Genomic DNA, 22,453 nt, shown 5'->3' on the forward strand with positions numbered 1-22,453 from the left:
TAGACTCTGAACACTAAACCTTTTTTAAGTGACATCATGTGTAAAACATTACAGCAAACAACATAAAGATTACTATTATTTTACTTTAACAGCAGCAATTTAAATTTAATTTTCACATCTTTGTGACTGACAGGGAGAGTCTGATGATGGAGTTACATACCTAAATCTTGCTGCACCTGTCGGGGAACGCCGGCGACAGTCCTCCGTCTCCTCAGCTTCCTCCTCCTCTGAAGCACAGACTGCGAGTGAACGAGCGAGCAGCGCACACTAGCATCTCTGTCAAAGCCAACGCCTGCAACAGAGACGGGACATCTGAGGAATCTTTGATTAGCGGCAACGGCAGCGATTACTTCTTTAACTCTCACGCTGTCTCGTAAAAAAAATACATCTGTAACATTTGGCTGAGCTAAATGAGATGTTCAAAAATAGCAGTCAGAAGAGGACAGCGTTCTAAAGGAACCGCCACAGTAAGACAAATGTGGAGTTATTTACTTCTTGATGTTATGTCTAAACAGACGGATTATGAAATGTAAGTAAAGGAATAAAAAAGATTGTAACGAGTATTTGTGCCTGTAGCCAAAACATGCAAAAACAAAGTCAGCATGTTGATGGGGTTACTGACCAAAGGACAAATCCTGCTTTCTGCTTCAGTTTTGTTGTGTTTCCTCCTTGTTTTCCTCCCTCACCGTACGCTGTGACTATCATGTGATAGCAGGTCAGGCCTTTCAGCACCATAGCAGTCACTGGACTTTGCTTACAATGTGCATTTTTCCCCTCAACTGTGTCTGACTCAGCCAGTGTTGGCGTACAACTCTTCTTTTGAGTCAATGTGAGAGAGAGTAAATTACCAGGCCTTTTCAACAATTTGGACAGAACTAATTGGCATTCATGTCACAGCATCTCGCCTCGCAATCACGGGCACACAGCGCCGAAGCATGAGAAAGAAAGTTAAAGGGGCACAAAGCATGACTTGCACATCGAGCGTAGTTCTCTGTGGCAACATTGATGCCTTTGATAATGAATAATGAGGTTTTATACTTAGTTGAATCATTTTTAAATTTCTTGCAGATATTTCATTTCTTTTGTCAGGGAAAGTAGAATCGACACAACACTTCTCAAATCTCAGCAACGAGGAGATCAGTTTGACGTTTTGGGAAATATGCTTATTCGCTTTCTTGCCCAGACTTAGCTGAGAAGATCAATATCACCTGCATGTCTGTGCACTAAGTATGAAGCTATGGCCAGATGATGGTTGGCTTAGCTTAGCATAAAGACAACAACAGAGAAACAGAGGGACACAGATAGCCTGGTTCTGTCAAATGTTCAGAAATAATACTAGCTCCTCTACAGCTCATTAATAACACGTTATAACTGTTGTGGTAGTCACAGGGCTGGGCAATATGGTTGAGATCAGTATCACAATTTTATAGGTACAGTATATGTGGACATTTTGGGAAATATGCTTATTTGTTTTCTTGCCAAGTGTTAGATGACAAGATTGAGACCACTCTCATGCCTGTGTGCTAAATATCTAGCTATAGCAAGGAGACGATTAGCTCGACTTAGCTTAGCATAAAGATTGATAGCAGGGGAAAAGCTAGCATGGCTCTATCAAATTTTCACGAATGCAACTAACAGCACCTCTACAGCTCACTAATTATACTAGTTATATGTCATTTATTTTTAAATGCTAAGCTAAGCTAACCGTCTCCTGGCATGTAGTCTTACATTTAACAGATGGACATGAGAGTGCTATTAATCTTCTCATTTACTGTAACTCTAAGCAAGACAGCAAATAAGTATTTCCCAAAATGTTTAAGACTATTCCTTCAAGTAAAAACTACCTAACAGAGACGTTTGAGAAATCTACACCCCAGTCACTCCACTCAATCCTGTCACAATAAACACACTCAGATATAAAACATAATGCTTTCAATTTACCAGTCACATTAATGGGGATGACAAATGAGGTGATGACTTGGGAATTGTTTTTCATTCTTTCCTCTGGGGTGGGCAGCGGCAGGGCTTTAGACCAGTTAGTCTGCTTGTCCAGGGTGGAGGGGGTGTTAGGGATGGGAAACTTGGGCCGGTGACCTAGAGCCACCCCGTCAGTGTCGGGGTCAAAGGGCGCAGCCTGCAACAGATGGATATTTGCATGGTTAGGTTGTTATGGTTAGGTGGCATTAAGTGAGAAATTGTACAGCAGAGTGAAAAATGAACATACTCAGCTTCAGAAAGGGGGAATGTGTGGAGTACAGTGATTAAAGTCAGGGATTACACTGGTATTTTCAAAGTGTTTATCTGGGAAAGAGCTGAAGGCTAGATGTAGAGATTAGTGTCTTATTAATCTGCTGCAAAGACTGCTTAATGTCAGAGAGGAGGCAAATCAATACACATGCCCTTCCAGGAGCTGAGTTTCATGTTGGATTCATTACGTCATGGAAATAAAAAGCATGCTTTAGAGAGAGACAGAAAATGGAAAAGCACAAGGAAGATTCAAAGAATCTACTCAGTAGGTTTCATGCAAAAAAACAAAGCGCACAAAGATAAAAGTTTGAATTTCAAACATGTTAAAACCATGAAACATTGTTATACCTGCAGAAAAGTTAATGACTGTATGCAAACATGTCAGACCAATAATAAAAGGTTTGGTACACACTGTATGGCACATGTCGTGATAAATACTAATTCTGCTTTGAGAAACAGAGGCGTCTCCTTCAATCAACAGCTACTGCACAGGACAGAAATGTGACACACATTCACTTCCAGTCACAACATGCTGGTTTTGGGAACTCTTAGCTCATGCTTTGACAATCTGTGGCATCTGAAGTGACTCGTGCATAATAACAAGTCTCCGTAAATATTGAGGAAATACTATACGGCAGCATTCTTTCTGAACAGCAGTTTCAGCATCTATCACTGCACAGTTCTCCCCTCTGACTCCAGATCCTTTTTCCAAGGACCTCCTCAGACTTTCAAACTAAAATACTGTAGGTCCCCTATACCTCCATGATAAATCAATTTAGGCTCTGAAGTTCTTACCTTGAGATTCCTACAGAGAGGCACATGTGAAACTGGGAGTGATTCTCAGGCTGAACTGGTTCCCACCTCCATAACCCGACAACCTCCCACCCCCATTTAAAGCCAGCTCTCAAGCCTTTGTGCTCTCTGTTCCCAGCAGACCAATGAGACCCTGACAAAAACACCCTGGCCACAAAAGAAACCCGTTTCCTTGGAAACTTCTCCCAACTAGTAGGAAAAAAAATGCATTTATAGCTGATTTGTTTCAAGAACAGAAAGGCGGTTTTAAGAGAGGAAGGATGAGCGAGATGAAAGAGTAAAAGAAAGAGACTGTGAAGGAAAGAAGAGAAGGAGAGTGGACACGACTCACAGGATGACAGGGGGAAAAAAGGAGTGGCAGTGTTTGGCTCATTTCTCTCTCACAGTGGGCATCAAGCAGGATATATTTGGTGAAAAAAACTGCACAGAAACATGAGGATGTCAGCTCTCTCAGGGATGGCTGCAGTGAGGAAACCGCAGCACAGAGGGATCATGGGTAATCACAGGCGCAAGTTTGAGAAGTCGACCCCATCATTAGAGAAACTGTGGCTTCTGGGCGGCCGTGACTGTGACACACACACACACACACACACACACATTCCTCACATACTGTATGAGTACGTACATGTGTGACGTGTCAGAGTGGATGAAACTTTAAAGTTGGGCTCTCATTCAGTTTCACCTTAACCTCATGTTTCTAACTGGTTGGAGCAGGATGCTAACCGCTGCTGAGAGAATGCAGCATTACAGTAAGTGGGCATGCATTTAAAAAAAAGACTCATTATGTAAATTAGGAGTCAAACAGGCAAGGAGTTGTGAAATTTAAGTGTTAAAAGGAGCACACAGGAGCCAGGAGGGAGAGAGGGAGGGAGGGGGGGACCTCTACCTTTCTGCTCCAGGGAGAGAAGCGGCAACATTCGGTAGGGGAGGAGGAGCGGGTGGACTCAAACTGAAGGACAGGGCAAAAACAAAAGGACAACAAAACCATATGACAAGAATGAACATGGAGCTATTCAACATAAACATAAACATGGACAAAAAAATACAATACTGGGGTAAACTTGGAGAGGAGGAACATGTGGACTGTGAAATATATTTGAATCGAGGCAGGTTGATGAGATGATTTATTCTGGAGGTGATAAAATAAATATAAATTCAGGGCTGTCAAATGAAATGTAAACAACCATGCTCTGCACAGACCACATCGAACACATTACCAACACATTCCACTTCCCTCTTTATTACCTGTGTTTGTGCTAACTGTGTTGCAGCATCTCTAACAAGCTTTTCTGGCTGCTCGAAAGGAAAAAATGTGCATTTCACTTTAAAACAACATCAACAATCTGGGCAGAGCAACTACGTAAGTCATCTTAATCAAATTAAAACAAACAAAGAAAGGAAATCAACACTTGAAAAACAAATATGCATTCATACCAACAACAAAAGATTCAAAGTAATAAATACCATGTGAATTCAAGTACATGTTTGATAAGCAAAATAAAGACATATTCTAGGGGAGGGAAACTGTGTAAAATGTTATGACAATTTGATAAATGAAACCCACAATTTAATATGGTCACAAATTGGTTTATTTACATTACTAATGAACTGTCTGTTGATTCAGTTTGGTAAGTGATGAACCAAAATGCCTGTCGACCTTTTCAATGTACTGCCTGGTGCCCTGATTTCCTAAATGTCACAATAAAACATACAACATGTTGAAGAAAAGCTGATCCAAAGAGAGTATATTGTCAGTGGTCTCACCGTCGTCACATTTGTGCCCCTGTGTTCTTGCCTCTGGGCGATGTGTGGGGAGGGGTACACGGGCATCGAGATGGTTACTCTCCGCTCCCTGCTGCCTGATCGTCTCCTCTGCTGATCTGCAACAACAATGGTGTAAAACTCTGAAATGTTTCCAACATCTACAGTACTTAAAGGTAGGGCTAATCATTCAAATTAATTCGATACCGGTACCGATACCAATACTGTGACTTCGATACCGGTTCCTGAAGGATATATTCTGCATGCTTATTGGCTGCAGCATGGGTTAAAGGTGCAGTAGGTAAGACTTATAAAACTAACTTTCTGTCATATTTCCTGAAACTGCCCCTATGTTCCAGTAGAACTACATGAAGCAGGTCATTAAATAAAAAAATCCGGCTCCTCTGGCTCCACCTACAGCCTGTAGTGAGATTTGCAAAAATCCACCGGGGGTGTGTCTAACTGTGTGTCAATCACTGCTCATGCACACACATTCATTCTCCCTTGTGGGGGGAGGGGCTTAGGAGACCAGCTCTAGCGGAAAGGGGGGAGGGACTGAGAAGTTGTCGATGTTCAAAAAAAGTCCTGGATCTTCACAATCCTACCTACAGCTCCTTTAAGTGCCCAAGACAAATTTCCCACGATGTGGGACAATAAAGTTAATCTTGAATCTTGAATATGGGCGTGTGAGAATCTTTGATTTATAGATTGACAAACTAATTTGTGAATTTCTGCTTTAAACACGGATTGAAGAACCAAGGCAACCCAGTGCAGAAATAAAGAGGGTGGACACAGTACAATACACACAATAGGCCTGAATAAATACTGCCTTTGTGAAGCTAATAATGATCAGGTATTGGGTCAGAAAGGTGGGTGATTAGCAGTGTGATATTGGAGTGTTCCTGTTAGTTCGTCCGACAAAATAACTTTTAAAAGTCCACATTTCCATTCAAAGCAATCAACAACAACCACACAAACTATTACCTAAATAATTACCAGAGATTACAGAAATGAACTTCTGTGTGATGCAGAATCTCAAATAAAACCATTCTAAGCTTCACAAAAATGACTGATTGCAGCTGTATTGGATAAAAAAATTTTCAGATTATGTCATACTCATACTGTCCTCTACAGCTCCTACAACCAGGATGCAGTTGCAAAATATGTCCACTGGAGGGCAGAACAACACCAGAATAACACGGTACTAACAACAAGAAGCAGACCTTTATGCTGGGAAGCATGTTTCCCAGGGGTGACCTTTTTAAATAAAGTAACAAAAAAAAGAAGAAAAAAAAGAATATGTTTTAAAATGACATGTCAAATAAAAAATGGAGAGTGGATTAATTGGGAAGGACAGAGAGAGAGAGCAGTTTGGAGCAGCTGTTGGGCTTTGCTTGTGTGTTGTGGTCAGACGGAGTGTCGGGGGGGGTGGGGGCTCACCTCGGTCGAGGGCCCACAGGCTGATGTTGGCTTGCCTGTGGAGGTCTACAACACATGCTGGCCGTGTGGAGGGGTGGAAAATGTTCCTCTGCTGGTGCCAGGGAGCTTGGTAATGTGCTGTCAGCTTACTCTCCACATCCAGGTTAGACACCGCTGTCAAAGAGAGACGGACCAGGTCAGACAACAACTAAAGCATGTGCAAATATAATATCAATAAACTTTGATTTGTACAGCACCTTTAAAAACAATAGTTGTAGTACAAAGTGCTTTGACAGAAGAAACAAAAGCACATACAAATCAATATACACACACATACACACAGTGGTGTAATTCAGTTTTTTGTAGTGAGTATACTGTGATTTTTCCCTCCCAGCTTCATACTCGCCCGTCCCAGAGCAACGCGTCCCAGAGCGACATGGGCGTAAGTTTGGTTTGAAATGTGCTGAGGACAGAGACGTATTCGGAAGTGCATTTTCAGAAGTGCTGGGTACAATGACGCATTCATTTTTTTTTCTTCTCTTTCGCGCAGGTCATGTTTTGAAAGACGCTGTCCTGTAGCTTACTAATGTAAATGAATAAAAATGTATACAAAAATGTGATGATGTCCGACACGTGTTATGAAGAAGAACCCTTAAGTTGTCAAAAAGCATTAGACAGGCAGTGTAGTGAACAGAGAAGCGTGCAGCCAGCGCAGCAGCAGAGCGGCTGTGTCTGTGCCTGCCCCGTGGGGATAGAGATTTTTGTGGATTTGTTGGCATCTGTCGCTTAAGAATTATATGTGTTATGAACTTTATTTTTTTTCAAAAATGACTCATGACGAAATCTGATAGGTACGCGTACCCACCGCCCCCACCGAAATCAACGCCTATGCAGAGCGACAACCCCATATGTTTTATTTTACATTACCACGTAAAGCATCAGCCTCATCTTGCTCATTTCCTGTAGTTTCTGAGGTAGCTTCAGGGACATCTTTTAAGGACAGTAAAAACGACAAACGAATAAATAAAATGAAATAAACACATGATAAGAAGTGATTTAAACGAAGTCACTGACACTGAAATGGACAAGTTACTGGACAACAAGAAAACCTGAAGGAAGGAAGCTTTAATTATTTTCTAGGTTCTCAGTGACAACTGTTAAAATCTTCATATTTAACACACAGTCCTCCTCAGATAGATATTTGATGACTTGAAGCTTGTTGCCAATATAATGCAATCACCCAGCTGGTGTTCAGAAGGGGAAATAGTCACAAACTCTTTAACGTCTTTCTTGATAAATGAGGTACAGCACGTGTCACTGGATCCCCTGCACTACTGTGTATGCCAACAGATGGAATGGAAAAGCAACTTGCTTCCATCACAAGGGACAGCCTGCTGAGCTCCACGGGGACTGCTGAGGAGACTTTTACATTTCCACTGGTGATACACTGGTTACCATCATTAAGGTTCAGACAAATGACCAATGAGCTTTCCATTACAGCAATAATGTGGTGCCATGAGAGCAGCTGAGGGTTAAAAAAATGTTTTGGGATATAAGGCAGATTTGAAGCACCAGTTTCATATTAGAGCCGAAGCCTGATAAGATAACCAGATGGCAAGATAACCAGACCCAATGTTAGCAGCACAATAGCCTGTTTACTAATGCACTGCTATTACCTACAGCCAAACAATAGGTATATATGCAACCTGATACTATGACTTTCATCCTCCAAACATTGACCAGTACCTGGACTAATCTCACTGCTCCCCTTCACACCTCCTCAGGTTACACAGAGGGAGACACTCTGCTCTCAAATTACACATCTTACATGGACAAGGGGGAAACATTTCAGTGTAAAGGGTTTATACATGTAATACGTTTTATTTCAGATTTATACAGTAACTGCTATGTATGTGCAACAAATAAGATAAACGCAGGAGTAAAGAATGATCAATAATCATGTGCAAGTCGAGAAATTATACACCTCCTACACAATATACACCTATACAATATGTTAGCTGTATTATAAGCAAAGTAAGATTCATGGGAGAGACCTGACAGTAAATCAAAAGCGAGAAAAAATAAGTTAGAACGTCGTGCATATCATACAGTGATAAAAAAACAAAAAACATGGTTTAATCCTCGAAGACGTCATTAAAAGTAAGAGTAACATTTGCATGTGGGACTGGAGCTGTTCATCAAAAGAAATCCAAGAGTCCGATCCCTGTTTGTCCCCATCGTCAACCCTTCAACTGTATTTTGTATTCATATCAGCTCAACATTCATGTTTTATAGTGATGCTATTGTATTTCTGTGACACACACACACACACACACACACACACACACACCAGCTTTTAGAATAAGAAATGACGGCATAAAAATAACAGTAGGCATGAGATAACATCTTACACATCATCCGTAGGAGAATCCAAGGAACATTTAGAGGATTAACACTGCTATGTCTTTGCTTTGGAAGACAAACACATCTGTCAGTCTTCCCCTACCTGGAGGACATTTCTGGGCTTGTCCTTGACCTGCCAGCTTTACTGAAACAAACTCTGTCTGACCCATATGTCTGCTAGAAGGCAGACTCCAAGTTTGCTTTGTAGTGCAGCCAGAAGCTAACTTTAGTCTGTTCCACTCAAAAAAGACATAGTTCAACTGCTGAGCGCAGCTACTAAAGGTTAGAAAAACCTAGGGCTGGGTACCGTATTCATTACTTTTTAGGCATCGAGCGAATTGCCTCTTAAAGTACGAGTATTGAAAAATGCCTCGTCATTCAATACCAAATATCAATACCTAAGGAGTAAATCTCATCAGCGTCAGTGAGCCAATAAGCATGCAGCATGCTTTTACCAAGATCTAACAATGCTGGTGATTGGCTATGCTATAAATAGTTTCAGGTAATTAAAGCTAACAACATTAGTTGAGTTAGGAAAAAGATAAAGGACTAGTTTGACATTTTGGGAAACACACTTATTTGCTTTCTTGCCAAGAGTTCGATAAGTAGATTGATACCACTCTCATGTGGACAGAGCCAGACTAGCTGTTTCCAGTCTTTATGCTAAGCTAAGCTAACTGTTTAAAAGCAAATTGCAATTAACGGCTAAATAAACGAGTTGAGTTAGGAAAAGCATTCTTATTGGGAGAATAGTTCAACATATTGGAAAGAATGCTTATTTGATTTTTTTTGTCGAGATTTAGATGAAAAGATTGAGATCACTCTTAGCTAATTATGTAGCTAGAGCCAAGATATGTTAGCTAAACTTAGCTTAGCATAAAGACTTGAAGCAGGGGGAAACAGCTAGCCTGGCTCCGTCCAAAGTTTAGAACTATGCCTGTTATTCCTTAAAATAAGCTAAGCTAAGCTAAAATTAGCTAACCATCTCCTGGCTCTAGCCACATACAGTAATTAGCTCCCAGACACCAAAGTATTCACAACCATCTGTCTTTAATTTCATTCATTTGGTTGTTTCCTTTGATTTGTCACCCATCTGTATGTGAATACAATATGTGTGTGGCAATAAACTATGCAAGTGAATATTTCAAACTTGAAACTATGATGCGTTTCTGCTGTGACCTGTGGTGAGATAAGTGAGTTAGCAGTGATGTGTTGGGACACTGTTTGTCAGCCTGTCCCCTCCTTGCCTCCCTGCTGAGATATGAACTGTTGGTCCTGCTCTGTCACCCCCAAACTAAAAACCCATCTGACAACAATAACAACAACTAGGACACCGACTGTGCTCTACTCCATTTCACTTTCCCTGTTTTTGTCTTCCCTCGGCTTAAAAACACATCAGTACTTCCTTTCACACAGCTCAATGAAATCTGCCACTTTCAGTTCAGTGAGGCTGTACATATAAAGCAAAGCATGAGCGCACGAGTCGCCTTTAAAGAGGTTTTCATGGAGTCACAAGTCCATATGGGGAAACCCTTTAATATGGGAGAGCCGTGGTCAGCTGTTACCCCAAATAAGGCCAAAGAAAACACATCAGCTTTCAGTCATTTTATTCACCTCTTGGCGGCTTTCTCTGTATTTCACATCTAGCGTGAGTGATCTTCAACACGGCCACACTGAGCCAACTGAGCCACCTGGCCTCAGGTGAGAAGAAAAACAAAACTTTTAACGATAAAAAGCGAGTTTGACACTTTACTTGATTGCGTCTCTATGCTATAAAACTTCCCTCTTTGAGTCTTTATTCTTCATCTTCCTTACTTATTTTCACTAAGAATCATCCTGTGAACGTTCCCGGGAAAGTGAGATCAAGAACTATATTATCCGCACCCTGACACAGCCTATCAATCTCTTCTCCTCCTCCTCTTCATCTGCGGCAGGATCATCCCCCAGTAACCTCAACGCTATCAGCCTTGCCAGCAGGCCTGCAGGCCAGGAGAAGGGGGGATGAAAGCCTGCACCCTCAGACTCCCTCTGCCTTGTAATTTACCCAGCACTGGCCCAGACAGGATCCAAACCAAACCCCTCACACCATCACTCACACACCTACAATTTGCCAGCGGCCTGGGAAAACACAGCCGCAGATGTCAGTCATGAGATCACACTTAGATAAGAAAAAGGTGAGCGTGGACTGCGCTCAGTCAGCTCTGTTACTTGATGTGAGTTAGTATGTTAAATTGAAGACTTATTCAAGAAATTGCATGGGATTTCGTGCACACTAATGCAAAAAAATATGATTTTTTTCAGATAGAAGGCACACAAATCTGAGGTTTTGGCCGTGAAAGGCTTTTTCAGTGAGCACAGAACTTTCCTTCTGAACAAACAATGCAGCAACAATTTGGTGTCACAGCCTGTAGGCCTTCCCCACAGTTGGGTTGCGTTCACACTCTGTCACACAGGTTATACTAACCAAGCAAAACAACCGAGCAAATGCCTCCAACACTAGCTGAGGAGACGAGCACTTTCATCTTGTCGTCTCTTACATCTTGTGACAACGCTCAAACAAAGTGCAGGCATGTTTGTCTAACCACTGTGGTCCAAGTTGCAAGTTGTGCATGCAGAGCAAAAAGCAATGGGAGGTAAATGCAGCTTCATCAAAGTCCCAGCAAATTATACAGTACCTTGGGATGCGAGAGCAAGGCAGCATCCTAGAGCCATGACAGAGCTGTGTGTTAAACTCTGAGCATCAGTGAGACATTAAATCAGTCAGTGTCTCTCCCTCAGTCACCCCAACAGAAACCCTGTGTCCCTCATGTCTTTGCAGCAAAGTCCCTGGGCTCTGCTACCACACTGACCTACAGCTCCACTGGCACATCTGCTCACACTCCTCCCCCATGTCCCCTTCCCCACCCAGCGCTGGGTACAGATGGTCCGGCCAGGCCCTGACTTGGGCTACCACTAATCTGTTTATGGTCTGCTACAGGAGAGTAGGATTGTTAATCCAAACCGCTGAAACAACACTGACCGCTTAACCCACAATGGAGGATCATGGGGGGGTGCAGAGGAATGCCAAAGGATGCGCAAGACAGTTGATACTTGAATCCATAACTCAAGTATTAAGTATCAAATATCAAGTACCAGTGTGTTATTGTCATTACATTTTTGGATAAATCACTGAAATACTCTGAACAATTCCAATCCAGTATTGTGCTGTATAATGAAGAAGATCTAAGAGCTAGTAAACAAAATACTCATTCAATCATTCACATTCACAATAAATGTAAAAGCATCATTTCACATTAACATCTAGATGCATTGCTGTAGACACTACAGTGCAACGGAACAAAATTAGAGAATAAATGCTACTAACCTGAATCGGCCAAGAAACAACATGTAAACAGATAATCATCAAATAGCTGAGAGAATAATCCACATCTTTCCTGTTTCCAAAAATCAAAATATTGAAATCTGCTCGCTGTCACAAAAACAATGGTGCTGTTCCGCTGCGCGTTGGCAGCCAGCTGCTGGTGAAAGTCCCCTCTGAGGTCTGATCAGTAAAACACAAAGAGTAGAGTCCCCATGCCAGGAGGCACAGAATAATACCCGTCTCCCCGGTAATCCGCCCTGAGCCCACATCCTCCCAGCTGATGAGGGTGATGTCGCTGCTGCTGACCCGCTGCAGCAGGTGGGGGCACTAGATTGTTTTCATTCAGGAAAGAGACGTGGCTAAAGCACGCAGACCTGCTGAGAAGCTCCACTGAAGGAGACTCTGAGTGGAACAACTGCAACAACTTTGTTTGTAATGTGAGTTGTTGAAATGATAACTGGGAAGGATGAGCAGGAACATAAGTAAGAAGTAAGAAATTGTTTTCTTAATGCCAAAAATACTGCCAAATATCCATTAGGTTTCTCCTATTTTCCTTCTGCAGCGACACATCGCTGGGAGTCCATGAATGAGGCAACTGTCTGTGGTTAGTTCACGTCTGTGACAGCAGGACAGTCGAGTGTGTTATCTAAACTGCTACATCAGTTGAAACGTTGTCGGTAGCGTACCAGTTAACGTTACAAACAGGCGCGGTAGAGAACGACACGCCATTGTAGGGCTGGGCGATAAGGAGAAAATCATGATATTTTTGACTAACTACCTTCATATTGAAAGGTTGACTATTGGTGCTTTCACAAAATATTTACACAATGAGATTTGTAATAAATAATCACCAATAATGTGGATAGAATGACTAAGTGGGTAAAGGCAAAAAAATTACTGTAATTTGGCCTTTAAAACCAGGAAAAGACTACACTTATATTACAATATTGGAAATTCAAGACGATATTTAGCCTCATATAAAAAACTTTAAAGGGTTAAAACTGGACACTTGCCCTTAAGCACAACTGCACTATTTAGCACGCAAATGCTAATTATAGACAAGGCTCAAATTAGTGCAGGAGACTCAAACTCTTTCCTTCTTTCTCTTCCTGTAAACTTGTCTATGCCACCACACCTTTTGAAATGGGCTCTCCCTTACCTCACCTGGAGCTTTGATGTGGATAGCAGGTGGGCCCTGTGACCTCTGCTTGGAATGTGATGCTGGGAACCAGGATCCCTATTGGGGGGGGGGCTAAATGAGCCATTGTTGCAGCCTGATGCTCTCAGCTGCCTGCAGGTACCAAAGCAAAGGGCTGCTAAGCTGTAATCAAACCACTGGTTGGCTTCCTGAAGTGCTTTACTGTTCCTCAACACCATTCATTTAATTACCTGGTTGAGAAATGAAAACCAACCCCCCCCCCCTCGTTATGACAATTGATTGTATTTATAGTCTGACATTTTCCGTCTGTTCTGAATCTGAATCTATTCTTTAAGGCAACACAGTAAAACGTGTGTGAGAAGATGACATCACTGCAGCAGGAACGGTAATGTAGGTGTGTGAAATTGTTCTCGTTTAATTGCAGCGCTCTAAAGTCTGCTCGTGTTTCCTGACTTGAGGTCACAACGCCAGCACGCGCTGGCAGTGCCGCAAGCCCACACACGAGAACCCGTCTGGTGGTGGAATTAAATCATACTTGTGCTTTGGGAGACTCAGATTTTGGATCAGCGCCTGGACCGCCAATCTGTCTGTCTGCTTATGTGCAGGGAAGAACAGTAAGGGTGGAACTGAGGAAGGAGTGGGGGAACCCCATCTGATATCACAGTTTCCATTATTATGATTATTACCAAATAATGGCAAATAATGTGATAGATTGGCTACTTGTATCTGAACCCTAACATGGTAATGTACCAACACATGGGCCTCTATACAAATAGCTTGGCTAGACAAAAAAAACATTTCAACAACTCAAACCCACATCACTTACGACTTGAACCTCAAAGCTTCCCTCTTGTGACCCACTCCCAAACAGAGCTATAACATTTCTAATGTTTATCCATTTCCTAAACAACTCTAAGAACTATTGTTCGATAATATCAGAAACCATGCTGCTGCACACAGGACATTTCCTGACACTGAAATCCTCCCGAAGATCACCCAAAGCTGTATAAGAGGAGCGGTGTACGACCGAGTCCTGTTTTCTCAGCTGCTTCAAATTACCACTACAAAGTCCAACGGCAGGCTGCGGTGACTTTGAAATACTTTCCATTTTGAAACCTCCAGAGTGGTACACATTGCCGGGTAGGCGCTATGCCAACGAGACGATCTCTCACTCTGACAAGAGAGCGTGCAGATGCTGGAGGTTAAGGGAAGACGAAGGATGTGTTAAGTGATGGTTAGAATGTCCGACATGCTCGGAAACATTTCCTTTGTAAAGATCTAACCACACATGGAATGTTCATAAGATTGTGCGGTGTGTTTTACAGCACGGTAATGAGGAGGGAATTTTGTTAGAGAGTCATAACATATTTATGTGAGATAAGCATTCAAGTTGGCTGTGTTTCTGAGCAAAGAACAAGCGTTTGTACATATAATAATATAATATATATAATAATATAAGGACTGGGAAAAAAGGCTGATCTGGAGGAACAAAAAGTGAAATCAGATTTTGATAGTAACGGCTTAAGAACATAAATCTACTGGCACCGGATCCACAGCATATTTAAAGCTGCTGTACTAATCATCAAATAACTACTTATTATGTAAAAGGGGTCATTTGTAGTGATGAACCCACATCTTTCAGCTCATTGTTTGTTTGTTTTTTACGGCTCGCAATCATCCTCAATGCATGTTGTCCTCGGGTCAAATTTGACCCGTTTTCAAAGTTTTTTTATATCAGAAAATATGGGACGTCGATAAAGCGCCGAAAATATAAAAATATTTTTAAAAAAACCCCGACAAAACTATAAGCAACAACAAAAAAACTATGAAAAAAACTGTATTGCAACGGTATATTGCATCAAAAATGTCAAAAATAAGCACCCAAAACATTGAAAAGATGACAAAAACATTGGGGAAAAGCGGAAAAAACGTCAGAAAAAGCGATTAAAATGTTGAAAAAAGTGACCAAAACAATGGGAAAAAAAACACTAAAATGTAAAATACAAAACTTTGAAAAAAGTGACTGAAACATTGAGATAGGGACAACATAAGTGTTTTTTTCATGGTTGACCGGACAGCACAGTGTTTACAGCGACCTTTAGCACTTGCACAAAGACAGTTTTTACAAGAAATATATTTGCAACATTTTGTGTATAGACTAGTAATGGGCAGGTCGACTGCGAGCCCGGTGGTGTGGATTGGCTCTCATAACGAGTCAGTTGGGTGTGGGTAATAAAAAACCCTGAGCTAGAGTTAGCAAAGCTAACTACAGTTCTGTGTGGCCGCTTAGCTCAGTTGGTAGAGGGGGCGCACTTATGCAGAGGTTTATTCCTCGACGCAGAAGGTCCAGGGTTCGAATCCGACCTGTGACGCTCTTCCTGCATGTATTCCCCCTTTCATCTCTCTCTGCTTTCCTATCCAATAAAGGCAGAAATGCCTCAATAAAATTAAAAAAAACCTAACTACAGTTCTGAAAGTTAACTTTCACTGTAATAATACTTTTATACCGAGAACTGTTTGAGGTTACACCACCAATTAGAGCTGCAACTAATTATTACCTATATTATTGATAAATGTGCTGATTATATTCTTAATCAATCGATCGATCGATCAATAGATCAATCATTCAATCAATCAATCATTCAATGTGCAAAATGTCAAAGAAATATGAAAAGGGCTTCTGTTAAACAGAAATTATTTGGCATTTTGGCTTGAAACGATTCATCGGTTATCAATATAGTTGCTGATCAATTTTCTGTCGATCAACTAATTGATTAATGGTTTGAGCTCTCACAGCAGGGTGTTGTTAAAGACCTGCGGCAGGCAGGATCAGCCTCCCTGCATTCAGGGAGAATTGGGTTCTTAGTTGAAGTTATGCAATGTAATTAATCATTAATCAAGTCATGCTGGACAGCTCAAACAGGAATGGTGGGAGTAACTGTACTTCCCAGTCCTGTAATTCCCAGTTTATTAAAATGAAATCTTGATTTGAATTTTAAACGAGTGAAAACATTGACTAAATCATCTGGAATTCACTGTAAGCAGATTGGCCCTAATTTAAATCTTGGAAAGATAAAAATGGCATTCATACCTACTTTACTTCTGAATAAACTCTCTGCTTGTGCTGCAGATATTTTTTGCCCTGTCCACTCAACGCAACCTGACCTCTTGTTTACCAGCACTGAGTAGTGAAAAGGAAAGCCACAGTGTGACAAAAACTGTGAATGAGAGCAACTCCAAGCTAAGAGAGATTCATTTTTCCGTCCTTTACGTGCACACTCAGCAGGGTCAGCGGGGGTCAGGGCCCGCATTCAGCAACCTTTTACCTATTGCCCCCTAGACACCTCATTATTAGGTCCGCACACAGACTGGGAGGTCAGCCCACATCAGCAAACACTCAAGGAAATCACCAGCTTATTGGCCACTCATTCACACCACTTGGCTTCCTCTTGGTGAATGCTAAGCTTAAGCATAAAAACAACCCATCCTCTCGCTTCTAACATTGATTTTTAGCAATAATAGCTGTCTGTTGATAATGAGTTAAAACAAAAACAATGTGTTTTTTTTTTACAAATACTGCTTTTAGAAATATACTAGGGCTGCACAATAAATCGTTTTTTTATCAACTGGCCCAATATACACATTGCGAAAGGCTGCGACATATCGCGATAGATGAAATATCAGTAGAAAACTGCACATTAAAATGTATCTGCCATTCTTTTTTTAGTGGTGCCTTTAGTGTTCAATTTAATGTTCAATTTGTTCCAGAAATGATTTCCTTTTATTTGTTTTAAATTCAACAAGCAATGTGTTGTATTTTAGAAGAATACTGAAAGCAGCAGAGAGGCAGAACTGAGTACGTTTTAATATCTGTATTTATCGCAAGTAATATTGTTATCACTATATTCAACAATGTTATCGCATATTTTCCTCATACCGTGCAGCCCTACTATGGACTTGAAAGTCCTTCCTGACATTAGCGAGGGCAGTTCTTTAGGGCTGTTAATGCAGAACATATAGGAAAAACAGAACAAATAACTGTAAAAAGAAAAAAAGAAAAAGAAATGGCCTATCCTCCGAAGTACACTTAAAATTCCTTTACCCCTTAAATCAGCACGGAGTTCATTTTACAGCTTTGTCCTCCTGATTCGCTGTGGAGGCCTCTGGCTGCAGCACACCCTCTCATATCACATCATTTAACGGTCTTTGAGGTCACAGCTGACTCCTATTGGGCTGTAATGGCTCTCCCGCTGAGCTCGGCCCGGGTCCCTGCTTTCGCTAGACCTTTGAAGTACTCACACACATCACGCCCAGCCTCAGCAGAGGAGGAAGGGGTGTGTCTGGGCTGGTCCCTGCTCAAAAAGCTCTCTGGGTTTCCGTACCCTCCAGGTACACCTGGCCTATTAGTCTCACAAATGAAAATGTGCGCCCTTTGACCCCCTGCTTTTGTTCAGTCGGCGCTCCCGTCTCGCAGGCACCTCAAGAAAGAAGAAAGAAACTCTTGGTAGGAGTAAAAAAATAGAAGAGAAGAGTTCCTGGCTTTACTGGAAGTAAGGGGAGTGTTAACCACAAGGTGGAGAAGAATGAAAAAGCTTTAAGTCAGAACAAGGGAAAGAGTAATGTGAGCAGCATCTGCACGGTCAGCTCTGTCAACATGAACCCGAGTGCTTACGGGAATATGGCTGCTTTTAAAAAGGTGAAACAAAAGTGTTTTCTCTGTGGCCAGATAGGATGAGCGGCCCAGGAGTGAATTTACCTTTCCATGCGTACAAAGCCAAGAAAAACAAGAAAAGAATAGCAATGGAGATACATCTTTCATCAGCCTGTTTCTCTGCCAAAACAACCCACTTCACTCCGCGTTTTGTTCCTGCATGCCACCTGTAATAATAAATAAAGTGTGCATCTTGCTGCCTCTATACTGTAGACGTTACGTCATTTCAAAACAATACCATGTGCATGACACTGCAACATTAAGACATGTTGAGATGTTTTCATTTATGCGTTTTTGTTGACATATAAATTCAGGATAAGCAGGTATAAAGCTGGAGCCTATTCCAGCTTACACTGGGCAAGAGGCAAGGTTCAACCTGCACAAATCACAAGTCTACCACAGGGTTGACAAATGTTTGGCAACCATAGTGTCCAAATAGACGCCAAATGAACTGTGAGAGAAAACCAGAGCAGTTTGAAACCACCACCTTCTAGCTGTGAAAGCCTACACCACTGTGCCACCCCAAATTTAAGAATACAATGGGAAAGGTAAGGAACACTCATTCGTTAGAGATAAAAATCACTTGTAATAAAAAGAAGTATGTCAATGTGAGTAAGTTTGTTTTTACAGAACCTTGTTACAAAAGATCCAAAGAAAACAGACGTGATTCACACACAAGAAGACAAATGCTGTGTCTCAAATCGCACACTCCTTTACTTACACTATTGTTATTGTGAGTACCCAGATGCTGCACTCAAAGTGGCCAAAGCGTTAAGTGTGGAACGCTGGACACTACTCGCCCTCAGCAGTCGTCATCTTTTCTACGGAACGGAAGCTAAGGGACCACCATTTTCAAACTTGTGAATAAGGCGGGTGAGCAAGCTGCAGCGGTTGCGTTTGAAACGGCAAAAACCAAACTATACAAATGTAATTTATACATGTGTCTTTTTTTCCAATAAGGACCACTGTGATGTAGTCAGATAGTAAAATATATATATATATATATATATATATATATATATTGTCAGACAACAATAGGTGGCGGTAAAGCTCGGCCCGGCTGCAATTTACCGATAAAAACAGAAGAAGGTCAGAAGCAGACCACAGGGCAAGGCAGACTGAGGGTAGAACTGCCTTTACAGATCCTAAAATCAAAAAGACATCAATAAAAGGTCATTGAAAGCATTGCTGTCTGACTGAGGGACCTGATGTATGCAGTAAACATGCTTCAGTTTGGGGACCACAGCCTTGCTCTTACACACAACCAACTCAACCACAGAAGCATGTCCAGTGTTTTGTGCAGCTGCTCATTCATCAACTTGTAATTCAGTGTGTGACAGGCTGAGGGGTCACAGGGCAGAAGTCTGTATGGCACTCCAGTCTCGGGTCACAAACGGAGCCACAGAGGTTGTGGAAACAGAGAACCAATCAACCTACCCGTGCACATACATGTGTACATGTGTGTAAATGCGGGTATGCAGGTGTATGTGCACAGTGAGGAGGAACCTCACACATTTGGACAATGGCTCCGTAACCTGGCTCAAGGTACACAAGAATATGCAGACTGTTATATAAGTGTCTGAGCAGCTTAATCGCAGAAGGTTTTCTCCCCACAGTTTCCTGTGTAAACACTGGGCTGTGTGAGCCTCAGACTCTGGTTTCAGCAGTTTACTGGCATCACTCAGCGCTCACATGGAGCACAATAAGCAGAACAGAGACTGTGAAGGGAGAGAAACTCAACGAGGGGAAAAAGGAAACCAAGAAAGCAGACACGGGGGAAGGTGTGGTTTTGGAAAGAGACAACGAGGGCAGAATTTGCGCCGGACGATTGCAATGGAAACTGACAAACACGGTCGGACTGAGGTCAGATTCGCAGGCCGGTGACCTGTGTTTGTCTGTGGGAAAGTTGTTAGGAGGGAGTGGCATTAGGCTGAGCTGGCAGGGCCGAGCTGAGCTGAGCTTTGGCCCTCCCTCACACATCTCCGCCTGATGGGATTCGGCTCAGAGAGAGAATAAACTGAAGGCCTGGCTGCTTCAACACAAACCAAAAGCTGGCAGGAAGGATGGATATGCAGGGAGCGAACCCAGCAGCCCGTTTGAGTGGAAACAATGGAAAGGATCAAACCAAACCAGTTCCTGGTAGTTTCCACCACCACACCCAAATGAGAGGAGAAAATACCACCAAGAGAAAATGACATTCAATTGGTGTGGGAAGACTATACATATATGTCACCATGGGGACAGGAACAAACCAGGAAACAGCTGCTGCTCTTTCTTCCAGGACACACCAGGAGTGTACCACACGTACCTTTCTATTGTTAGCCTCTCTGAGTCAGCACAAAGCTGTAATACAAATATTCAATCATACACTGTTGGAGATGATTCTGCTAAAGTGGTGACCTGCTGTGTCACTGCCAGTGTGTGCATGTGAACGAGTCAGTCCACTGAATGAGCCCGAAACAGGGAGGTGTGTGTGTTTACTCGTTAGCACAGCAGCGTAGAAAGTATCAATAAGCTGGAGTGTATAAGCCAAGCGAATCACAGCTGGGCTGTTAGCACCGTGCGGATGCCACATAGCAACTCACGCCAGCTAATGACAAAAAGGACGCCATTGTCTGTATCATTTTAAACCATGGAAATGGGCACATATGCATGGAGACGTGTTCACTTTCACAGTTCATCATACTTCAGCTGTGGAAAGAAAACTCAAGTACAGCCCAGCAGTGACCCATGAGTCCCCTGCAGATGTGTGTCTTAACAACACTGAGAAAACTAACCAAATGTACAAAAATAAAAGAAATGCATTTTTTTTTACTTTTACAGCCATGGATTGGTTCCAGATGTACTGCAAATATACATCTAATTGGTACTTACCTATTGATCATCAGCAGAAATCAGCAGGGAGTCAGGGGGGACATGAAAAAGAAAGAAAGCAAACACATTATTAGTTGATTGCGGCAGGATATCAGAAAAACATCTTGTTATAATTTATTACTATGTTTTTTTATGCTCACATGAATCTCTAGAGAGTACACTAGCTGGAAAGTAGGAGGGTTGTTTTTCATTACATTAGGAACAATTTTGCTTTACTGCTCCTCAGAGAAAATCTTATCATCCACCATATGTTGTTGTGAGACTGTCTCCAACAGGAACCAAACATCTTCACCTCAGTCTAATCTCTGCATGCGTGTTCCCCGGAGTGTTTCTCATTGACACGACTTTACAGACAAAAGACTCAGGCCTCTGACGGGACACAGCTCACGTGTCGGCAGCTCGCTCTGAATGCGGCTCTATGCCGCATTCAGACATGGTCCTGGGCAAAGGCTAGGGAAAGAAAGTAGGCTTGACTCCTGAATAGCCCTCTGCCCCTGGAGGGCTCTCTAATGTAAGTGCTTCATGAATGGCCGACCTGAGTACTGGATGCCAATAAACATTGAAATCATCATAACCACTGGTTATTACGCTACGGGGGACAGGCGCTGTCCCACTGAAAGAGCAAATATTCTTTGTGGCTATGAAGCTGTAGCTAAAGAGCAGCTATGACCTCTAGATTTGCTATTCTGACATGGCTTTTTTTTCCTCTTTTCTCTAAAATCAACCCTTACGCTGTTTCCTGTCTTTTCCTCATGTCTCTTTGCCCTCTTATGTCCAGACTTTATGCCCAACTTTACCCACCACTAAATTGCAGTAGCAGCCTTTTGGTAATGATGGGTCCTGATGTTATGTCATGATGCAAAATTAGTGGGTGCAGCCAACGGCATGGCATCCACGACACACTCGGTTGGGTATGTGGTGACAGTTTTACGCAAGTCTAAGCCCACGGGAATGTAGACCAATCTCCGCTCTCTTTGTCTGACACAGAAGGACATCTCCAGCAAATACAAGACTAAAAAAACAACTATAGAGTCCCACCAAATATCTCAAAGTGCACTGAATGCTTAAAGACAAGTACTTTACTGATCAGAAAGGTCAATACAAGTGCTGAATCAAGTACTTTTTATTTGAGGAGACTGATTTAAGAGCGAATAAGAAGAAAGCTACAGCTGTCATGTATTCTCAAACGGCACATATGCCAAATACAATGATAACAGTGACAGATGACTCAAATTCTTGGTAATTTTTGAAACGATAGCTCCTTCATTTCAGACAGCGGTAGACAAATACAGGCGTATCATTCCTGCTGACGACTGTTGATTCTCATTTTTGTTGGTATGCAAAAAAAAATCGATTCACATTCGAATCGTGATTCAAGCTCTACTGATTCAAAATCGATTCATAGAATTCCAAAAATCAATTCATATTTTTTTAATTAAAAAAAATAAAAAAATTAAAGAAATTTTTTTTTTTTTTTAAATTATATGTCTACTGCAATCACATGGGAAAAATAACTACATTTACATACTGTGATTCGTTTTTTTCTTTTTCTTTTTTTTTTTAATCGAGAATCGTTCTTTTAAATCGAAAATCGTTATCGAATCTTGAGCCTGAAAATCGATAACAAATCGAATCGTGACATTTTCTGAATCAGCAGTGTTTTAACTGGGTCTGAAAGATTGATGTAAATGAAAATACCTACAGA

At 41.8% G+C, this 22,453-nt stretch overlaps 1 protein-coding gene across 8 annotated transcripts in view; it reads right to left on the minus strand.

Annotated features, from left to right (window-relative positions):
* Window positions 1–22,453, minus strand: part of nhsa (Nance-Horan syndrome a (congenital cataracts and dental anomalies)) — a 60,197-nt gene that overhangs the window by 7,388 nt on the left and 30,356 nt on the right. For 2 of the 8 annotated variants that reach the window (XM_036007236.1, XM_031311634.2), the window contains exons 2-6: window positions 6,262–6,414; window positions 4,825–4,940; window positions 3,947–4,009; window positions 1,942–2,134; window positions 161–292 (exon numbers count right to left, since the gene is read on the minus strand). In XM_036007236.1, the coding sequence (XP_035863129.1) occupies window positions 161–292; window positions 1,942–2,134; window positions 3,947–4,009; window positions 4,825–4,940; window positions 6,262–6,414 (657 nt within the window). Of the gene's footprint in view, window positions 1–160; window positions 293–1,941; window positions 2,135–3,042; window positions 3,906–3,946; window positions 4,010–4,305; window positions 4,357–4,824; window positions 4,941–6,261; window positions 6,415–13,163; window positions 13,880–20,748; window positions 20,872–22,453 lie in introns of those variants that run through there. The other 6 variants (XM_031311637.2, XM_031311635.2, XM_036007235.1 and 3 more) reach the window with 6 other exon arrangements.

This window comes from Sander lucioperca, chromosome 11, assembly GCF_008315115.2.
Source record: "Sander lucioperca isolate FBNREF2018 chromosome 11, SLUC_FBN_1.2, whole genome shotgun sequence".
Taxonomy (NCBI): domain Eukaryota; kingdom Metazoa; phylum Chordata; class Actinopteri; order Perciformes; family Percidae; genus Sander; species Sander lucioperca.